The sequence below is a fragment of the Fundulus heteroclitus genome, chromosome 23, assembly GCF_011125445.2.
Source record: "Fundulus heteroclitus isolate FHET01 chromosome 23, MU-UCD_Fhet_4.1, whole genome shotgun sequence".
Taxonomy (NCBI): Eukaryota; Metazoa; Chordata; class Actinopteri; order Cyprinodontiformes; family Fundulidae; genus Fundulus; species Fundulus heteroclitus.
In genome coordinates, this window is record NC_046383.1 from 5,900,100 (window position 1) to 5,918,842 (window position 18,743).

Genomic DNA, 18,743 nt, shown 5'->3' on the forward strand with positions numbered 1-18,743 from the left:
GCCTATTTAAAATGAAAAAAACAGCTACATTAACATGTAATAAGCTGCAACGGTTCCCGCGGACTCAGACCGTCAAAAAATCTCTTACCAGAGACGAATCGAGGGCTTCGCTGGCTGACTTTGACGTGGTCATGCCGCTCTTTCTGCCGGTCGATGCTGCGGCTGCGCACGGTCCCGCGCGGTGGTTTCAGGGCGCTGGCAGAGGCTGAACGAGGACACAGGTGACACTCTGGTAAAGGACACAGTCATCGCAGGGCCAGGGGAGCACAACCGATGGGAGGAGGAGTGAGAAGCGACCGAGTTGGGCGGCAAAGCAGCGAAAAAAAAAAAAGGAAAGGGGGGCAAAGGATGATGAGAGTCGATGGGAAAACGGAGGGAGGATTGGGGAGAAAGGAAGGAAGAGAACGGAGAGGCAGATGATGGTTGGAGGAAAACGTAGAAAAGTGGTTTGTAAGGGAACAAAAGCACACAAAGAGCAAATTGTTAGATGTAGCACTCAAGCAGGCAGCAGGTTGATTTCTAATTTTTTTTCTCTAAGAGGGAGACGCAACGAGCGAGGAGAACCGATCTAAGACCCGCCCCGAAAACACACACGGCATCCACCAAAGCTTCTGCACACAACATAAACATCAAAACAAAACACAAAACCTACCAACAAAATAACAAAAAAAACAGACAAAAACAGAAAACACACACTGCACTAAAATGATTTTTTAACACTAGTCAAACAATTGTTATGAGCAAGTAATACGTGGACTTTGACTTCTTCATGTAACCACAATGTTGCAGCTTTAAAATCAGAAACCAGTAAAAATATATCTAAATTTGGGTGGGGAGACACATGAACTAGTATGAGAATTAACTTTAAATGAAAACACAAATTTAACTGCAGAACGGTATTTTATATTATTAGTATAGATGCACCGATGGGACCGTTGACTGATTTTCTATTTCTAAGCGCTGCAACACATTAAGAGAAAAGAAATGTGTTGCAGGTACTTTATCTGATTCTTTTTATGAAACTCAAAATAAGGACATTAAGGTGCACGGTCGACGCGTTTATAGAACTAAAACTATGGGAGGTCTTAGCTTTGATGCATTAACTGCATTACATTTTTCAATTTTTGCTCTGCTGATCAAATCTGAGACGTCCAGAAACAATTTTTTTTTCATAATTGACTGGTGCATCACTCAACAACTGCTTTAATTTATTAAAGAAAGGAAACAATTATTCCAAGTACTTCTGAACTAACACTGATTATTACCGTTGTAACTTTATCTGTATTTACTTAAGGTAACTGGACTTTAATAGAAAAAAAAATACTGAACTTAGTCTTCATTGGGGTAAAATCTTAGATTTTATAAACCTGGAACTCCAAAAAGCTGATAACAGCTGGTTAATTGTTTGGGCTGTTTGCTTGTGTAGCAATCCTGCAGTAATTGTTTTAACAGACATGGTCATAAAATGTACTTTACAACAGGTTTACATTATTAAGAATGTCAGCTGGAGCTTCTTTAGTTTCTCCACAGTGCCTTTGCATTTTTTCCACAACCACGAAGAAGTGCAGTGGCCCGTCATAACGTGCTGACTGGCAGTGTGCAGCAATAGGTGTGGGATGGGGAGGCCTCATTGCTCCATGCAACTGGAGAAAAGATTCACTGGCATCTAATTAAAAGCCCTTTAAACCGTGGAGATGGCACGATAGTAAGATTGCAGCGGTATTTACAAATCTCTGCAGACGCTGATACCAGTAACTACTGGTGAATGGTCGTGGCTCTCAGGAACTAAAAGGTAATCATGTTTACAGCTGGGAGAGAAAATAGCTTTCTCCAGCAGCTTGCTGTGTCAGATTGGGGGGATTAGCCGTCATAATCCTGAGACCTGGAGAACTCTTCCTGCCACAACATCGCACCAGAACGTGCTCTAACTGGTTGTGACGGGTCGGCACACCGAGCAGCGGCGGTGACCGTAACACTCCGAGCTACCGCTACTTCTGAGGACGACGCTTCCACTGGGCTACACTGGGCAGAGGATCTATAGCCGTTAATGGGTTGCTAATGGCCAGTCAATAAACACCACAACATAAAAATCACTATAAATCCCTTGCAGTTTAAGACTTTTTAAAGTAAGTGCTCGTGTTGTGATTCATAAAGCATACAAGGAGCTTTCTGTGTCGTTTTCCCATCGTCCACACTGGCATTAAGCACCGGTGATGACTTTAGAGCTGAAGTAACCACATCGTACGTTCAAATATTAATTAACGTCACCAGAAATGTGGCCGTCCTACCAGAACACGTGCGGAAAAAGAAAAAAAAAAAAACACAGCAGACCTTTTCGGACGTAACAAGAACCAATAGCTAATCAGCTTAGAGTAAATCTCCCAGCGCGGACCGTGCGGCTCCTCAGATGGAGAGGAAGCCTCGTGGGCCGAGGCTGCGGCTCAACAAACGGCTAATTGTGTCAGAGCGCGGAGGGACATGTGAGCTGAAACAGCGTTCGTGTCAATGTTTACCAAACGCTTTCTCTCACGTGAGCGCAATGTACTGCAGGTAATCAGCGCGCAAACACCAAAACGGCCGACTGCTAAAATCGGAGGCTTTGTGGGTGTTTCTGGGTAATTCTACCACCAAGTCGAGGCCAAAGGGAATGTAAGGCAAAGAATGAAACTACAGAAGTATTACTTAAACACTCGGGTTCTCTAATAGGCAGGAGGGGGGGTGTTGGTCTCGCCATCACCTCTGAATCAGGGTCTCCTACGTGGAGGTTACCTGTAGCATCTGATCCTTCAGCGGACAGGACGGCGGCGCTCTTGCTCCTAGCTAGTGAGGCCTGGGTGGGAGTGAGCAGGCGGCTAAGGACCCCTTCATCCACAGTACTGGCCGGTGGCTTGCGAGCTACACGGCCCGAAAACCATCGGAAAACAGCAGAGGAAGGAGCGGGTATAGATGAGAGTGGGGATGGGGGAGAGGGAGGAAGGGGGATGAAGGCAAAAAGAAAAGTCACCAGGTGATTTAATAGGAGAGAATCATATTGAACCAAAGGTTACATCTCTGTGATCATGCATGGACTTTTTTTTTTTTTTTTTTTTTAAATCGACTGTCGTCGTCCTTTCAGCTTCCAGCTTTCGTTGACAGGGTGTCGTCAATTTAAGGACACCATGGATGAGCACAGAGGGGAAAAAAAATGATCTGAAACTGAACATGAGCAAAACCAGAAGGTAAATCAGACAGTGAGGGCCGAGTCAATGGTTCCTCGAGGAAGAAGGAGGAATGCTGATGGAAAAAATATGATAAAAATTAACATTAAGTGATCTTGAAGAATGAGGAAGAACACGGTTGTGTGTGGAAAGAGAAAATAAGGCCAAACAAGGTAGAAATGTGACGGCGCAAGAGTTGTTTAGCTTCTGCTGCACATCTTTACGTCGGACATGAAGATGCGGCAAATATAAAAACATCCAAATGAAACGGATGGACCGTTTGATCCTCATATCACAGCAGAAACAAAGAACTGTTGCTTTTATGAAATTGATAAAAGAGAATCCCAGAGATCCTTTTGCTACCTAAGATACTCGGGCCAAATTACAGACCCGACAACGCATCCATACCTGTAAACGTTCTGTCACGGCACAACCAAAAATCTAAACGTATTTTATCAGGATTTGATGTGATAGCCCAAAAAAAAAAAAATACGGTGTAGTGAAGCGGAGGAAAAGTGATTTTAAATAAAAATTTGGATTCAGACCTTCAGAATGGAAGCTTTGTTGAGCCACTTTTCACCGGCAACTAAACCAGCAAGTGTTTGAGGTACGTCTCAATCGGCTCGGCACATCAAGAGCGCTGAATATCTTTTTGCCTGTTCTTCTGTGCAACATAGCTCAGCTCCATCAGATTGGATGAAAAGCCAATGTGAAGATCAGATTAAGTCTAAGCCACAGCTTCTGAAGTGGATTTCAGTCAGGAAGGTGGTCCAGTCATTCAAACACATGAACCAGGTTTTAAACTAAACCGTCCCGCTGCAGCGTTTGTTCAGGGCTTTTTGTTTTGCTGGAAGTTGAAACTGCTGCTCAACTCTCAGGCCTTTCACAGCGTCTAAGAAGATTTATTTCAGGGATTCCAGCTGAAGTAAAATATCCCCAAAGAGTGATGCTGCCACCACCATGTTTCTGTCTAGGAATGGGTCATATTCTGAATTAACCTAACCAGAACCACTGTCCTCTGCAGGACGTTAGGAAAACCTTTTGCACACATACTTCTCATGACTTTCTTTAAAAAAAAAAAAAAAAAAAAAAAAAAAAAGGGGCTTTCTACTCCATGCAGGCTGGCTTTGAGCAGAGGGGCGACAGATTCTCCCGTCTGGGATTTGGATCTCTGAGTTTCCTCCAGTTTACTCTTGGCTGCTTCTTCACTTAAAGCTCCAACTTGCCCGCCTGTCAGTTCAGGACATTCACCAAGTCTTAGTAGATTTACAGCTGAGTTAAACTCTTTCCATTTCCAGACGATCAAATCAGATGAAAACAGAGTCATCCAAAGCTTTGGGTATTAATTTATACTCTAACTCTGCTTCACACCTCTCCACAACTTTCTGTCTGACCCATCTGTTGTGTTCATGATGCTGTTTGTTCTCTAACAAACAGCTATATTTCTACTAAGATCAATATAAGCGGACTCGATTCACTAATTAGCCGACTTCTGAATGTAGTTGCTCTCACTAGATTTATTACGGATATCAGATTAAAGGGGCTTTAATCTGATATTGCTTGTCCCCTTGCAAATGAGCAATAAAGAAGAGGAAAAAAATAATAATAAAGAAGAGGTTGGTGTTGGGCTCCCACATAAAATCCTAATAAAATACGTAGAGGTATGCCAGTTTTTTAGTATGCTAAGACAATGAGATAAGTTCAAGTGGAACAAACACTTTTGTAACATCGCTAAATACTAGCTTCTTAATGGGAGATGTAGATTCCCGTTTGCTTTTAAGCTTCTTTCTGCGAGGACATCTGCTAGTGACAGCTCTATGAAGGACGGTCTCCAATTCGGGTTTAAATCTCAGTTTCTAGCTTGTCCTTAGACTCGAATAAGGCCACGACAATAAGAGCGTCCGCGTCCCGGAGGATTCATGGTTGTAGATGCAACGTTCTGCTTCAGTAACAGCTAAACTAACCAACACAGAAAACACGTTTGTACAAGACAACAACATCGTTAGTTTCACTGGCACAAATAGGACAATGTGGCTGAAGCACAAACAAAAAAGCACTTGTGGTTAAAACAGCAAGACGGAGCCTGCAACAAGCTGCTGTTGTTAGCTCTGAGCTCTCGTGCTTCTGGGGAAGGATGGCACAGACAGACACCAAACCGAAGCAGCGCCAAGTTAAACCCAGCAACGGGGCCGTCTTGAAGAGTAGAAGACAAGCATCGCTTTGGTACAACAGGACAAAAAAAAACTGTGTTAGAGCAGACAACACAAAACAGAACAGAACCATTCCTGCGCTGATGCTTAGTAATGGAGAAAAGGTTAAGAAAATAAATAACTGGGTGAGGAAAAACTGAACAGGATTAAATCTGAGTTGTTAGGAACGCAGAAATGTTAGACGTTTTAATCAGGACCAACAGCAGTACAGTGAAAAAAAAAATTGCATCTGCTTTACGAATAATTAAAACATTCAGTGAGAAAGATGTGGGTATAGGAGAGAACACAGACTCAGGCGCCGCATCACTCAACTTAAACATTTCCCCTGAAAAGTGCTCAGTTCAGCAGAAGGAAGCCGTCAGAGCTGAATGCTTGTTAATAAAAAAAGAGAAAAGAGACGGTAGCAATGCGTGCTGATTTTACATGCTAGCCACCTTGATCGTCCGTTGTTCCCTTATCAGGCTTGGCAGGGGTCTGCGCTCTGCCCACACTTACTCGTGTGAGGGAGGAACTTCTCTTCTTCACAGAGCGGCCTACGGACATGAGAGCGGAGTTATAGCCAGCCAGGGAGGGAGGCAACAAGTAAAAAAAAAAAAAAAAAAAAGGCCCAGGAAAGAGTTTTGCGAGTCATGTGCGCTTCGTTTGGCCTTATGCAAGTCACCAGGGTCAGCGCTGGCAGGCAGCAGCTGATGCCCTAGTTTAAGAGATAATGGCTAAACACACAGACAAGCTGTTCCACTGTCTGAAGCTAACGTTTTCTTTTAAAAAAAAAGCACAGGGAATAGCTCGTCTCAACAGCTGAGAGGTTTTCACACCACCAACAAGCAAGAAGCTCACTCAGTGTAGAGTTTTAAAAGCCGTTTCAGGGCTGACATTGTGTCATTGTGGTAAACGGCCTACTGGACCCGGTCTGTTCTGAAAGCACGATAAGGATAGAAGAGGGGATCGTCTGCACCTGTCTGCTCCACCTGAAGCTTTTTGCCATCTTCCTTACTGGCCTGAGCATCAATGCCATTGCTTGGCAACCGGTTACAAGACGAACTCCTCGCTCTAACACCTGAGAGACAATAATCAAACAACCCACAGACAGAATTAGATGGAAGGAAATCTGGTAGATATTAGATAAGTGTCTTAGGGGTGTGTACAAATAAGAAAAAAATCAAATGCGAAAGGAAAAATGTCTTCTTCTGATCTGTAAATTACATCTAAAAAAATTTATTATTGAAATGTTCATTCGTTTCATTCAATCAATCAATTAAAAACAAACTAATTTGATTTACTGCACAGAAGTATATCTCAATTGCCATTTTCTGTTAATTTTAATGATCATAGGTTACAGCATATTTAAACCCAAAATCAGAATATTAAAACAGGATTTATAATAGAGATTTGTAATGGCCTGTAACACCAGGGGGAAACTGCTAACTGGACAGATAATAGTATCTGACACCCTTCACCTGCAGAGTACGCCACAAAAAAAGAGTCTTATATCCAAGAATATTAAAGGAAAGTTGAGTGGAAGGAAAATGTGTGGCAGAAGAAGGTGCACCAGCAACTTCCAGCAGCTTCCTCAAGTAGAGGAAACCCAGACCAAGTATGGAATACATATACTGTAAATTACAGACGTATTATCAGAAGGGTAGCGTTTCAGAATTTAACTTTAATTTCTTTTGTAATATCACTTCCTGATAAACTGATTTTTGGGTTTCCATTAGCTGTAAACCATAATCATCCAAATTAACGAAAATACAAGCAGGGAAGCCCCTGATTAAACATTCATTTTGTTTCAACAGGCACCTGAAAATTTGTATTTGGAAACATGTTTCCCAACGGAAAATAATGGATATTAAAATTTTCACTCCAACTCTCCTGCAGGCGCACCCTACCGTAAAATACACAGCACTCAAAGTCATAGTTATTTTCTAGATAAGAGTCATTAGTATTAAAACATTGTTGGAAGCATTGTATTGTGAAATAAAGATCAAACATCATCATGGTCTTCATTCTAGGAGAATTTGCAATGGGCCCAAACGCCAACGCAACAACTTGCTGGGCTGCAAACAGCATGCTACACATTTGTCTGCCTGTGATTATTGAACCTCAAAATAACTATTATCGTTGCTGTTAAACACAGTTGCCACAATAGGAGATCAAACACAGCAATGGAAGGCAATCTGAATTGGGTGAGGAAGAGGAGGAGAGAGGAGGAGGAGGAGGGAGGGAAGGACTTACTTTTGTCAGGTGATTTACCGAGGGCGGCAGAGGAGGAGGATAAACGTTTGCTGATGCCAGCCTCGGGCGGCTGTTTCAGGTTAGTTGTGGATGTGGAGCGCTTGTCAGCTAAAAGCAGGGAGGAAGAACAGACACGGGAGGAGGGATTTACACAGGAGGCCAGGCAACAGGGAGGGGATTTCAGGTGCAGACACGGGACCACAAGGTTCTACTACTTTCTAATTCCTTTAAAAAAAGGACAAGAGAATAACCTGCGTCATTAATCAGGTTTACTTCTACATTACGTAATGTCTGAGGTTTATAATTATAAAACGCAGTCAACATTCAGCGAAAGCGGTATAAATCCAGAACATGAAGAGATGTGGTGAGCAGACAACAGATGTTGGGTTGAACCAACCATAAGCGGAAAGCATCAACAAAACTACATTGTGGCACACACAATAGTAGTCCTTTGTTGAAATTCATTAGAAAATGCTTCAATGCTAAGAAGCCCAGGTCACCTGGATGTGCATAGCTGCAGGGCTGGGCAATATCACCTAAAGCAATCACTAGAATCAATAGCCCCATTTATCTCCACTATACTGGACAAAAGAGACCGGAATAACTAACAAATAAACAGCCTGCAGGTGTTTTGACTGCTGAACTAATACCTCACAGGCCTCTGAAGAAAAAGCTAATAAATTACAGTAATATCTGCATATAATGTCCAGCAAGTGTTGTGTCTGAAAAGGACTTTGCCAGTTGTTACCCTCATCTTATCCTAGCCTGCTGCCAGCCTGTTTCTTAACATCCCACTTTGATTTTTGACCAAAACCCCTTTATACCAACATTCCCTAAACCATTGTGCATATGTTTACTTTTCCTGGTAGGTGATATTTTCAATTAATTATATCATCTTCCCACACATATTGCACCCAATTAAAACTTATTCTAATGCTAAACTTATTAACGGATAACCCTTCTGAAACCAAAGCAGCATGTTAGGGGAAGATTAGATGTTACAGAGTCACAGAACCACATTTCAGTAAAGTAGATTATGAAGAAAGGGCAAAATAAATACAAACTGTATGACGTAACAAATATTTCCCTTTAAAAAAACAACATCTGCTCTCTTAAAGAAACATTTTAAAAAGTAGTTTCTCAACAGCTTTACCAGAACATCTTGATGCCTTTTTAAAACGTCTTCTGGTGCATGAAACAAAAAGCATCGACACATGCAGCTATGTCTAACAAACAAAACAAAATGTATAATATTGTGAATAGGTCCAATATTTTTTAGCCTACATGTTAGAAAGTGAAACCCAAATTGTAGATTTCTTGTAATTTTGATGATTATGGCTTAAAGATAATAAAAACCCAAAATTATGCATCTCAGAAATTTAGAATATTAAATAAGATCAATATAAAATGCACTTTAAACAGTAATATCAGGCTTTTGAAAAGCATGTTTGTTTCTGTGCACCCAATACTTGGTTGGGGCTCCGTTTGCATGAATGACTGCATCAATGCAGCGTAGCATGGAGGCGATCAGCCTGTGGTTGTGCTGAGGTGTTCAGGCTTTGACTGCTCCACAGATTCTCTACAGGGTTCAGGTCAGGCCAGTCTGCAGGCCAATCAAGTGCAGCAACACTATCATTGAACCAGTTTGTGGTACCTTTGGCAGTCTGGGCCGGTACCAAGTCCTGCTGAGAAAGGAAATCAGCATCTCCATAAAGCTCGTCAGCAGAGAGACACGTGACCCTCCTTGGACAAAGTGTCAATGACTTCTGTTTTCTAGAAATCTGTTCAGTCAGCAGTCTTCTCCCTGATTGTGTAGCCTACTGATCCACACTGAGGCCATTTAGAGGTGTTTTGAGTTAATTAGATAATTAGGGTGTGACACCTTGAGTTTCTAATATTTAACGTTTTCACAACATTGTAGTTTTCTGAGACACTGAATTGAACTGAAAGCCACAATCATCAACATTATAAGAAATAAAGGCTTGAAACATTTCCCTCTGCCAAGCTATATTTGAGTAATATGTGAGGTTCACTTTCTGAAATAAGTGGCAGAAATACAATTTTGTTTTTACAATATTCAAATTTTTACAGATGCACCTCTACCAGACAGGCATAGACACCCTGAATGGACGGTATAATAATTAAGGTAATATTTATTACCTTAATCTACCTGCCGTTCCTTTTCTCTGCCATGCACTCCAGATATTCTATAGTCTTTAAAACTTTAGCAATAATAGCTGAGAAATAGGGCTGGACGATAATTTAATGACAATATATATATATATATATATATATTATATATATATATATATATATATATATATATATATATATATAAATATATATATATATATATATATATATATCTATTTGATCGATAGACGTACATCGATGATAGAAAAGAAAAAAAAGGGTCAATAAAAAGTCCAATAGAATAACAGTTTTCCCTCCTTTGGCATTCTAGCCAAACTTGAAGGTTAATATTACAATCATCACATCCTCCCAACTAATTACAAACACAGACCCAGGAATGTTTCGCCACCTCTAAAGAGCTCAGAGAGCAAGCTTTTTCCTTTTTTTTAAACTTGCAGTTTTGGTAAAAAGTTGGTTCAATAAAAGAGTTGAGTTTGAATTCAGTGTTTATGTGTTCTGAATTTAGAAACAGGTCATTAAGCAACAGCATAAAATGGCCAGGACTGCACTTAAAATCTATGTTTTGAATTTGTTGATAATTATCTATATCAATCAATATTATTTCTATTTTATCAATATGCCTTTTTTTCCTATATCGTCCAGCCCTACCGACAAATTCATATAGTTTAGCACGTGATTCATTGAAAGAGAGCTGACATGATGATTTTCTGTATCCATTTCTTTACTTGCTTGTGTTAAAGCTGATATTAGGTCCTAAGTGATCACATTTGTTCATGGACTGCATGTGTGTTGTTTGTGTATAAACAAGTAAACTCTTTTTCTCATTAAAATTGTGGTTTTTTTCCTGTTGTAGGGTTGTTTCAGCAGCTAACGCAGGCCGACTGCCTAGATAAAAATGCCATAACATAGTCAATAACAGAAGCAGGAGTAAATCTATCATTTTGCCCAAACCTCCTCAATGGTGAGAGTGACAAGAGCCACATGTGCAGTTAATAACCAAACTTAAGGAACTTTCAGGACACAATTAAAAAGAAAATAAGCTGTTAGTGGAAAAGTGCATGTTAGAGTGCGGGAAAAGAGGGGATGGGACAACATGTGCTGGCTGAAAGGACAGATGGTAACCAAGCCGTTTGTGGTGCCAGTGACAGTCCATGCTGTACGAAGGTAAACAAATTAACAAACAAAACCTTGTCCACTCCTTGGTGGCTTTTCAGGCGAGGGAGAGGAGACAACTATAGCTACTGGAGAAGAGATGCTGGCGTCAGAATCTCCTGTGGGAAAACACAGCTCTCAGACAGGAGCAAAAAAAACATGAGGATGCGACACATCCTTCAGATGACAAACGTAACGATTCACTGTGGTAGAAATGTACTCAGATGGATTTTGTTAATGTGTTTTCATGATGCAGAAGGTTATATGTAATATATTTTAGGAGTAAGCTTCAAAGTGTTTTATACCAGCTGAATATTTCCACATTTTGTGACATTACAACTAAAAACTTTGGGGATTCAGGCAAAAAGTAGAACTTAACTTTGATATGGAGAGAAAAATCACGGCTTCACAGAACAGCGGTCATCACTGTGAGGTTAAATTACAGGTAGAGTATTTAGTAATTAGGTGACTTATGAAAGCAATGCGGTTGAACTGGATTCAATTTAGAGGCATCAGAAGAAACGGGGCAGAAAACACTAAACACTGGGAGATTTTTTTGTTTTGGAGAACTATATATATATTGCTTCCACTTCACAATGACAGTCAAGCGCTTACTTACAACTATGTGTTGCTATTGCCACGACAGAATGTGGGAAGGTTCAGCGGGGTATGAGCACTTTTGAAAGGCAGGCACTAACGTTGTTATTTTGACTGTAAAACATTTGTAATGCATGTTGGACAAGTGTTCACCTACTTCTGCAGAAATATGAACAAACACGACAAGCTTCATGTCTTGTTTGGTGAAGTTTACTATGCCTTTAAAAACTAAAAAAAACAACTAAACCAGCTTATAGAAAAGACAAAGCCCCTTTACCTGCTCGTCCATCTTGGTCAGCAGAGAGTCCTCCCCAGGACCACCTCTTCTGCCTCTGCTCAACACGCTGACTGCGCTCTAATGTACGCCTCATAACGGCCTCATAGTGCTCCTGAAGAACCACGAGAGAGAGCAAGAGAAAAAGTCATTTTCTTCAGCCTCTAGGTAGAAGTACTAGGGTTTGAGAAAACAAAGATGGCCTTCGGTGCTGCTGTCACTGCACTGAATTAAGAACTAATATACCAAAATCTAATTAGCTTTTAAGAAAGCCCAAAACAATAAAACAATCCTTAACATTTTACCTTTTCCTCTTCAAGCTTCTGCTTCCTCTTCTCCTCCACAGCCAATCGTTTCTGCTCCTCCTTCCGCCGCTGCTCCTCCAGCTTTTTCTGACGTTCCTCCAGCTGGCGCTCCACTTGCAGCTTGGCTTTGCGCTCCCGCTCCATGATCTGGGACTCCCGTAAAGCTGACAACGTATAAGGATTGTTAAAGTGACTTAATCTATCATCCTCAATGTGTGGCGCACGCACACACACACAGAGGACGATAAAAAAAGCATTTTAGGCCCATTTGGTCTTGAAGCTGTAACAAGCAGGGACTGAAATTCCTGATTAATCTTGAAAATTTCATTGACTACCTTTCTTTTTACTCTGATTAAGTATTTGATCATCAAAAGAAGGTAACGCTTTATACTACGGTAGTGAAGCAAACCTAAAAATAAGTTATAGTTTTATACAAAACTACGCTGTCTTCTTACCCTGTTGTCTTTCTGCCTCCTCTCGCCTCTCTTTTGCCACTCGCAGCCGGTCGTCTACTTTAAGCGAGGCGCCGTCAATGACTGGAAACATGCAGGTAGGAAGTAGGTTAAAAAAAAACGTGTGCAGAGACAAAGACGACTTGCAGGTGAATTACACCGAGGCAGCGTGTTACAAAGGCTTTGTATTATGCAGGCAGATGTGTGCATGTGACTGTCAATAATGAGCTTTGGCAACCGTTACTGTAATAAGACGATGACTAGCTTCCTTTAAGCCCCCCCCCAGGAGGATGGCGGAGTCGGATTGTGTTGCGCCGGTTAACATTATGGAAGATAAAGCTGCAAGAGAGCTTTGATTGTATCCGTGTCAATGTGGTGTCAAATACCTGGCTTACAGCCCTGAGGTTTGGACGGTGAGTTGGTTGTAGGTCCTGGACTGGTTCCTGCTAAGCTACGCCGCTCCTCGGCTTGTGCCTGTGCAGCCGCAGCTGTGAGGAGACACAAAAGACATTATAAATGATATTATATGATATTATAGACTTACAAATGAGACTACAAACTCACACTATGGCGCAAACATATGTGCGTAATCTTAGACGAACAGGGTAGTCTGGGGTGTGTTAAACCTAAATTATGCCATATAAAGTGGCATTATATGAATGCCACTTTATATGGCATTCATATAAAGTGCAATGTTTGCACTTTATATGAATGCCAGTTTATAAGAATGCCAGTTCAGGAGCGATCCAGACGCTTAATCCAGTCAATTCAGCCATTACACTGCAAAAATGGACCTAAAAATAAGTAAAATGTTCTTAAAATTAATGTTTTTGTCCATGATTTGAGCAGGAAAATAAAATAAGATAATAAAATATCTGCCAATGGAATGAGTATGTTGACCCCTAAAATAAGATAAGCAGACATCCTGCACTTGAAATAACATGATGGAGATGGATTGTTCTTATTTTAAGTGCAAAAATCTTATTCCATTGGCAGATAATCTTATTTACCCGCTCAAATCAAGGACAGATGCACTCATTTTAAGAAAATTTTACTTATTTTTAGTTCCGTTTTTGCAGTGTAGGCATATTCACCCACATCTTCTCTCTCATTGCCAACTCTATATCTGCAATGATGTTGTTTGAAAGCCAATAATATTTAGACTAGTGCACAAGTTAGTCAATACAGGACACATTTTTTTTTTTTACTGCTACAGCTCTTCTATCACTGCTGCACTGAAAAAAGCCAAAGGTCACAAGGGAAGGAAACGGTGAGGATATGATTATTTTTTTATGAGCCCTGGAATCAATCAGGACCTTCTTTTCCTGTGGTTGCTGTGTGTTCAGCACTACAGAAGTGCTGACAAAGAGCAAAGCGACCAGCAGTCCGGTGATACTCGCAGTAATGACTGACACTTTAAAAACTCTCCCTCACTCCAAAACCAACATGAAATGCTACTTTTGACATTTAGAAAACACGATTACCTCGGCTGAGCAACTCTTAAGATGATGATAATAGAATACAGACTTTAACAAAAGGACAAGTATTTCTATTCATTTCAGTTATTAGAAAATTCGGTCTGCAGAAGCATTTAAACCACTTAAGCCTTTCACGTCACGAGCACATTTTAGTGCAATTTTTACGAGTCGGATCAGCATAAAGGAGCACACAATTATGAAATGAGAGGAAAAGGGATATCCTGTTTACAAATCACATAGGGGACAGAACAAAGACATGGAAAAAGGTTCTCTGGTGGTCAGAGAACACTAAGCATCATGCTGAACACACCATGCCCACAGGGGAACATGGTGGTGGCTCCATCATGCTGTCACACACACAAAAAAAAACCTTGCCTGTTGGAAGCAAAGATGAGAAAGAGGAAAGAGCAATGTGTATTTATTACAACTGATATGGGAATCCCAATATTTACCAATAATATTGGCATAACTAAACAAATATGAAAGTGTCAACGCTATAAAAAGCCACAAAAAGGTTAACTCATAAAACTAAAAAGTTTTAGCTCAATGTTACTATTTTTTGGTCCTTAATAAACAAAAACCTATAATTTAAAGCTTCCATAGACTTAGGCAAACGTTGCCCATGCGATGCAACGTGGAAATTATTTGCATGATCTGGTTTTGTGTAGTCATCTCACAAGACTTTGTTTAATTAAAATCCAAATTTGCTTCCATGCAAAGTGGAAAAGGTTGACTAGTTACAACACTATAAGGTCAACAAAACATGCTTAATCCTAAATATATATTTTCAATATGTTCCATTTATCTAAACTTCAGCAAAATAATCTGTGCATTGGCTGAAAAAAGGATTTACGCCTTTAAATGGCAAAAAAAAAAATAAAAAAAAAAATCAAACAAGAAGTGAAACACAATTTGCAGATGCAGAAAAAAATACTAGCTCTATTTTTAACCAAGAGTGAATAATAACTTAAAAAAAAAGTTACACAATGCCATATAAGTTTTTCTTTCATACAAGATTGACTTTGTTGTTGTGTGGTAACCAAATCGCCACATGCACTGATCATGGTTTCTCACACTGCAGGGTAACATGATCCATCCGCCTGTCTGCATGGAAATCAACTCCCTGCTAGTGACGAAGCGCCACTGAAAGGAAAGCCAGACACTGGCATAAAAGAAGCGCAGTGCAGGCATGAGCAGATAGCAGCACAGATTCTTATCCCCTCCAAAGACACCCACACCAGTACCATTCAGCCAAAAATTTTAATTTCAACAGTAAATTTCAACCATAATTGCAATTTAATTTTGAAGTTTCTCTGCATTAACCACAAGCAACAAAAATGGCCTGTAGATTAAAAAAAAAAGTGTGAATAAGTACAATTTAAAACAACAAATGTAACTGTTTTTAATTAATCAGAATATTATTATTCAAGAGAATAGCTTAGTGAGTTGGACGCCAATCCTTGTTTAACATAAAGTGCAACCAACAAACAAGTCTATGTATTAAACAGTTTGACCGGTGCTATGGTGAGATTCAGGAAGGTTTCTGGCAAAAATGTGTGTTTATATAAACTAAAACAAATAATAAAACTAGATCATCTCAATGCTGCAACTGTTTTCCCTTCCATGTGGAGGCAAACCCACTTTAAACATATCAACCGCACCTAAAGGACAAGTCTGATCCATTAATTGTTACGTAGCCAAAATTGCAGAGCTCTGTGATTTGGAAATTGTGTGTTTTTTTTAATTGTTATTATATCGCAAATGGTATTAACTGTTCAGCCCAAACTTACCCTGAGTATTAGTCTGTTTGACAAAAAGAATAATCATGGAGCACGCATATGCTTTAGGATGAAACTGAAGTCAATTTAATCAAATATTACAGCCACACCAACAAACAGCAGTGCATTCATTAGTAGGTCAGGACATTTATACGCAGAAACCAGCAGACGAAAGGTCACTTTGCATTTGACTTCCTATGGTCACATCTTTTATCAATACTATTGGCAGAAAGTAAAAACGCAGCAGATATCTGACTGATCCACATTTCATGGTCTAGATTAAGGTTTTTAGCTTATTGAACTTTGAAATTAACATTTTTGAAAATCAAATGACGTCACTTGGTGCAGACAATTTGTTGGCTAAATGTAATTTGAGGTGAATGTACAAAGACAGACAGGGCTCTATGAAATTATTATATATAATAATCAACATTTCAATCGTTCAGTGAGAAGGGTCAGCTATCTCTGCTGCTCCATAAAAAAAAAAAAAAAAAAAACTGACGAAAAACAGCGAACGCAAACTTTCATCCAAACTGTTATCCTTCAATTAGATTTCATGAAAATATTATTTCGCATAACAAAATTAAGAGACATTTTGAAGTAATAACCAACTGGATTGGACAGATTGTCAACACCGTGTTCACAGCGGTCTTTATGACTGAAAAGATTTATTGGAAGATACTTTTCTTGCTTTTCCAAGAACAAAAAGTCATGCTAGCATGCAGCTTTAAAACTGGACTACTTGAATAAAAAATTCTTGGGATTTCCAACAAACCATCCATCTCTTCATGTCTATACCTGGTCTGGCGTTCTGTTGGCTGTGACATCATCCAGTGGGTCAGATCATCTTCTATTACCATATAATGTAGAACAGATTACTGGATCAATGTGGGCTTCTGTGCTTTCTGTGTCTCTGCTCTGTCTTCTCTAACCCCCAGTCGTTCGACGCAGATGACCGTTCATACTGACCCTGGTTTTGGTTCTGCTGGAGGTTTTCCTCCCTGTTAAAGGGGAGCTTTCCTCTCCACTGTCTTTTCATGCTTGCTCAGTATGAGGGATTGCTGCAAAGCCATCAACAATGCAGACGACTGTCCCTGTGGCTCTACGTTCTTTCAGCAGAAGTGAATGCTGTTAGTCAAAACTTGATGTCATCTGCTGAGTTTCCTTAGATATGAAACTTTTCAACCAATCTGTAACCTGATTGAATTTGACTTTGTAAAGTGCCTTAGGATGACATGTATCATGAATTGGCGCTATATAAACATAATTTAATTGAATTCATGTACCATTTAGATGACCTCTCTGCTAAAAACGTACCATATTTTTTTCATCATTTCATCCTTGGTCTGGTTGCGTCAACGCCGGCCTTTCTGACCTCAGAAATAGAAGCTGAAGCTTTTTTCAGTGAAAATCTACAGCTTTTAAGTAGAAAACAGTGGCGGAAATATCACTGAAGGTCTGTGAAATGCAATAACCATGGCCAATGTATTCCAAGTGTCATGGGGTTGAATGATGCATGATAACATAATATTCAGCCTAATGGAAGGAGTCTCGCTACAGTAAATGTCTGCACCTGACAGAATTCAGTGCATGTGCCATTAATTTATGCAGAAATGATGATGATCAACATGTGGTTACATAATAGGAGGATATTTAAGTGAAAATAATCACATCAGAATGACCAGGAGTTTTACCTCTTTTAAATAACAGCATTAAAGCTATAACTTTAATATATTATTAATTATTATTATTAATATTATTATTATTATTATTATTATTATTATTATTATTATTATTATTATTATTAAGTAATTTGTAATTTCATTAGTTTTTTTGAGATCATGAAACCAAATGAAAATCAAATGACAAAAATATAAAATAATGTGCAAAGTTAAAATAAAGGATATGTTTGCATAAGGTTAGAGAAACACAAATTTCCCGATATCTCTTTCTATTTCTTTGATTGAAAAGTGTTCTAGTGATAATATATAAGACGTTTTCACTTGCCCTTCAAAATCCGCAGCAGGCCTAGCAGACAGAAAATAAGATTAGAAGAAGGCAGCTTGTGAGCATAAAAGAAATACTTTGCCATAAGTTGTGTAGGTTTGATCATGTTAGCTTAAAACGTCCTTGAACTTCATTCAGTGAAGTGATCATAGGCGGGTAGAGGAGCCAGAAAACACACTAAAGAGTTATAGTGCTCAAAAGTAGCTTCCCTGTAAAAAAAATTACTTAAGTAAAAGCAACGAATCACAAGTAACTCATTACTAACAACCTCTGGGTGCAGGTCAGCTTCACTCCCACATGCTTCCTCTTCTGCTCCAATAGTAAGAAACAACAATCAATATTTTACTACAAATTCACGCTGGACTGCCGTGCAGCACAATAACAGATTAATTAGGGAGGCAACAATACTGGTTAATATTTAGATGACAATATCTGTTGCAATATATGCCCATTTTCTTCTTTTTCATCTGGGCTTCCATCACACTGTGACCTCAAGTCTTTGGGGTGACGTAATTTGTGTCTGGCAGGAGCACATGCTGCCGTGCGACTCTGTCCGACTGGCTAAACATTAAATTAGCAAGAAAAATGCAGAATCATTCATTTCACGTGAATATATCAGTTCTTTCACTCCAAGCAGTCCTTTGCGAGAATATTGCACACACCGAAAATGCGATGATAATCAATTTGCGATAATATGCATGCACGTCATTGTGATACTCAGAAACGCTTAATTACAATCAAGTTACAGAGAGAGAAAAAAAAAAAAATCTAATAAAAAAATCTACAATAGTTTTCCAATAAATGTGAAGCTGCAGAGATTGTTTATCATTTTCTGTATAATAGAACACGTGTGTCACCAAAACCTACAGATACGCTGTTAAAATGCACATAACTTGCACATATTACC

At 39.5% G+C, this 18,743-nt stretch overlaps 1 protein-coding gene across 1 annotated transcript in view; it reads right to left on the reverse strand.

Moving 5' to 3' along the window:
- Positions 1-24: 24 nt before the first annotated feature.
- Positions 25-18,743, reverse strand: part of LOC118557527 (MAP7 domain-containing protein 2-like) — a 29,086-nt gene continuing 10,367 nt past the window's right edge. Inside the window, exons 2-12 of the mRNA XM_036127660.1 lie at positions 12,960-13,061; positions 12,577-12,657; positions 12,122-12,285; positions 11,820-11,931; positions 10,981-11,064; positions 7,640-7,747; positions 6,363-6,464; positions 5,842-5,940; positions 2,770-2,895; positions 89-205; positions 25-44 (exon numbers count right to left, since the gene is read on the reverse strand). Coding sequence (XP_035983553.1) covers positions 25-44; positions 89-205; positions 2,770-2,895; positions 5,842-5,940; positions 6,363-6,464; positions 7,640-7,747; positions 10,981-11,064; positions 11,820-11,931; positions 12,122-12,285; positions 12,577-12,657; positions 12,960-13,061 — 1,115 coding nt within the window. The remainder of the gene's footprint in view (positions 45-88; positions 206-2,769; positions 2,896-5,841; positions 5,941-6,362; positions 6,465-7,639; positions 7,748-10,980; positions 11,065-11,819; positions 11,932-12,121; positions 12,286-12,576; positions 12,658-12,959; positions 13,062-18,743) is intronic.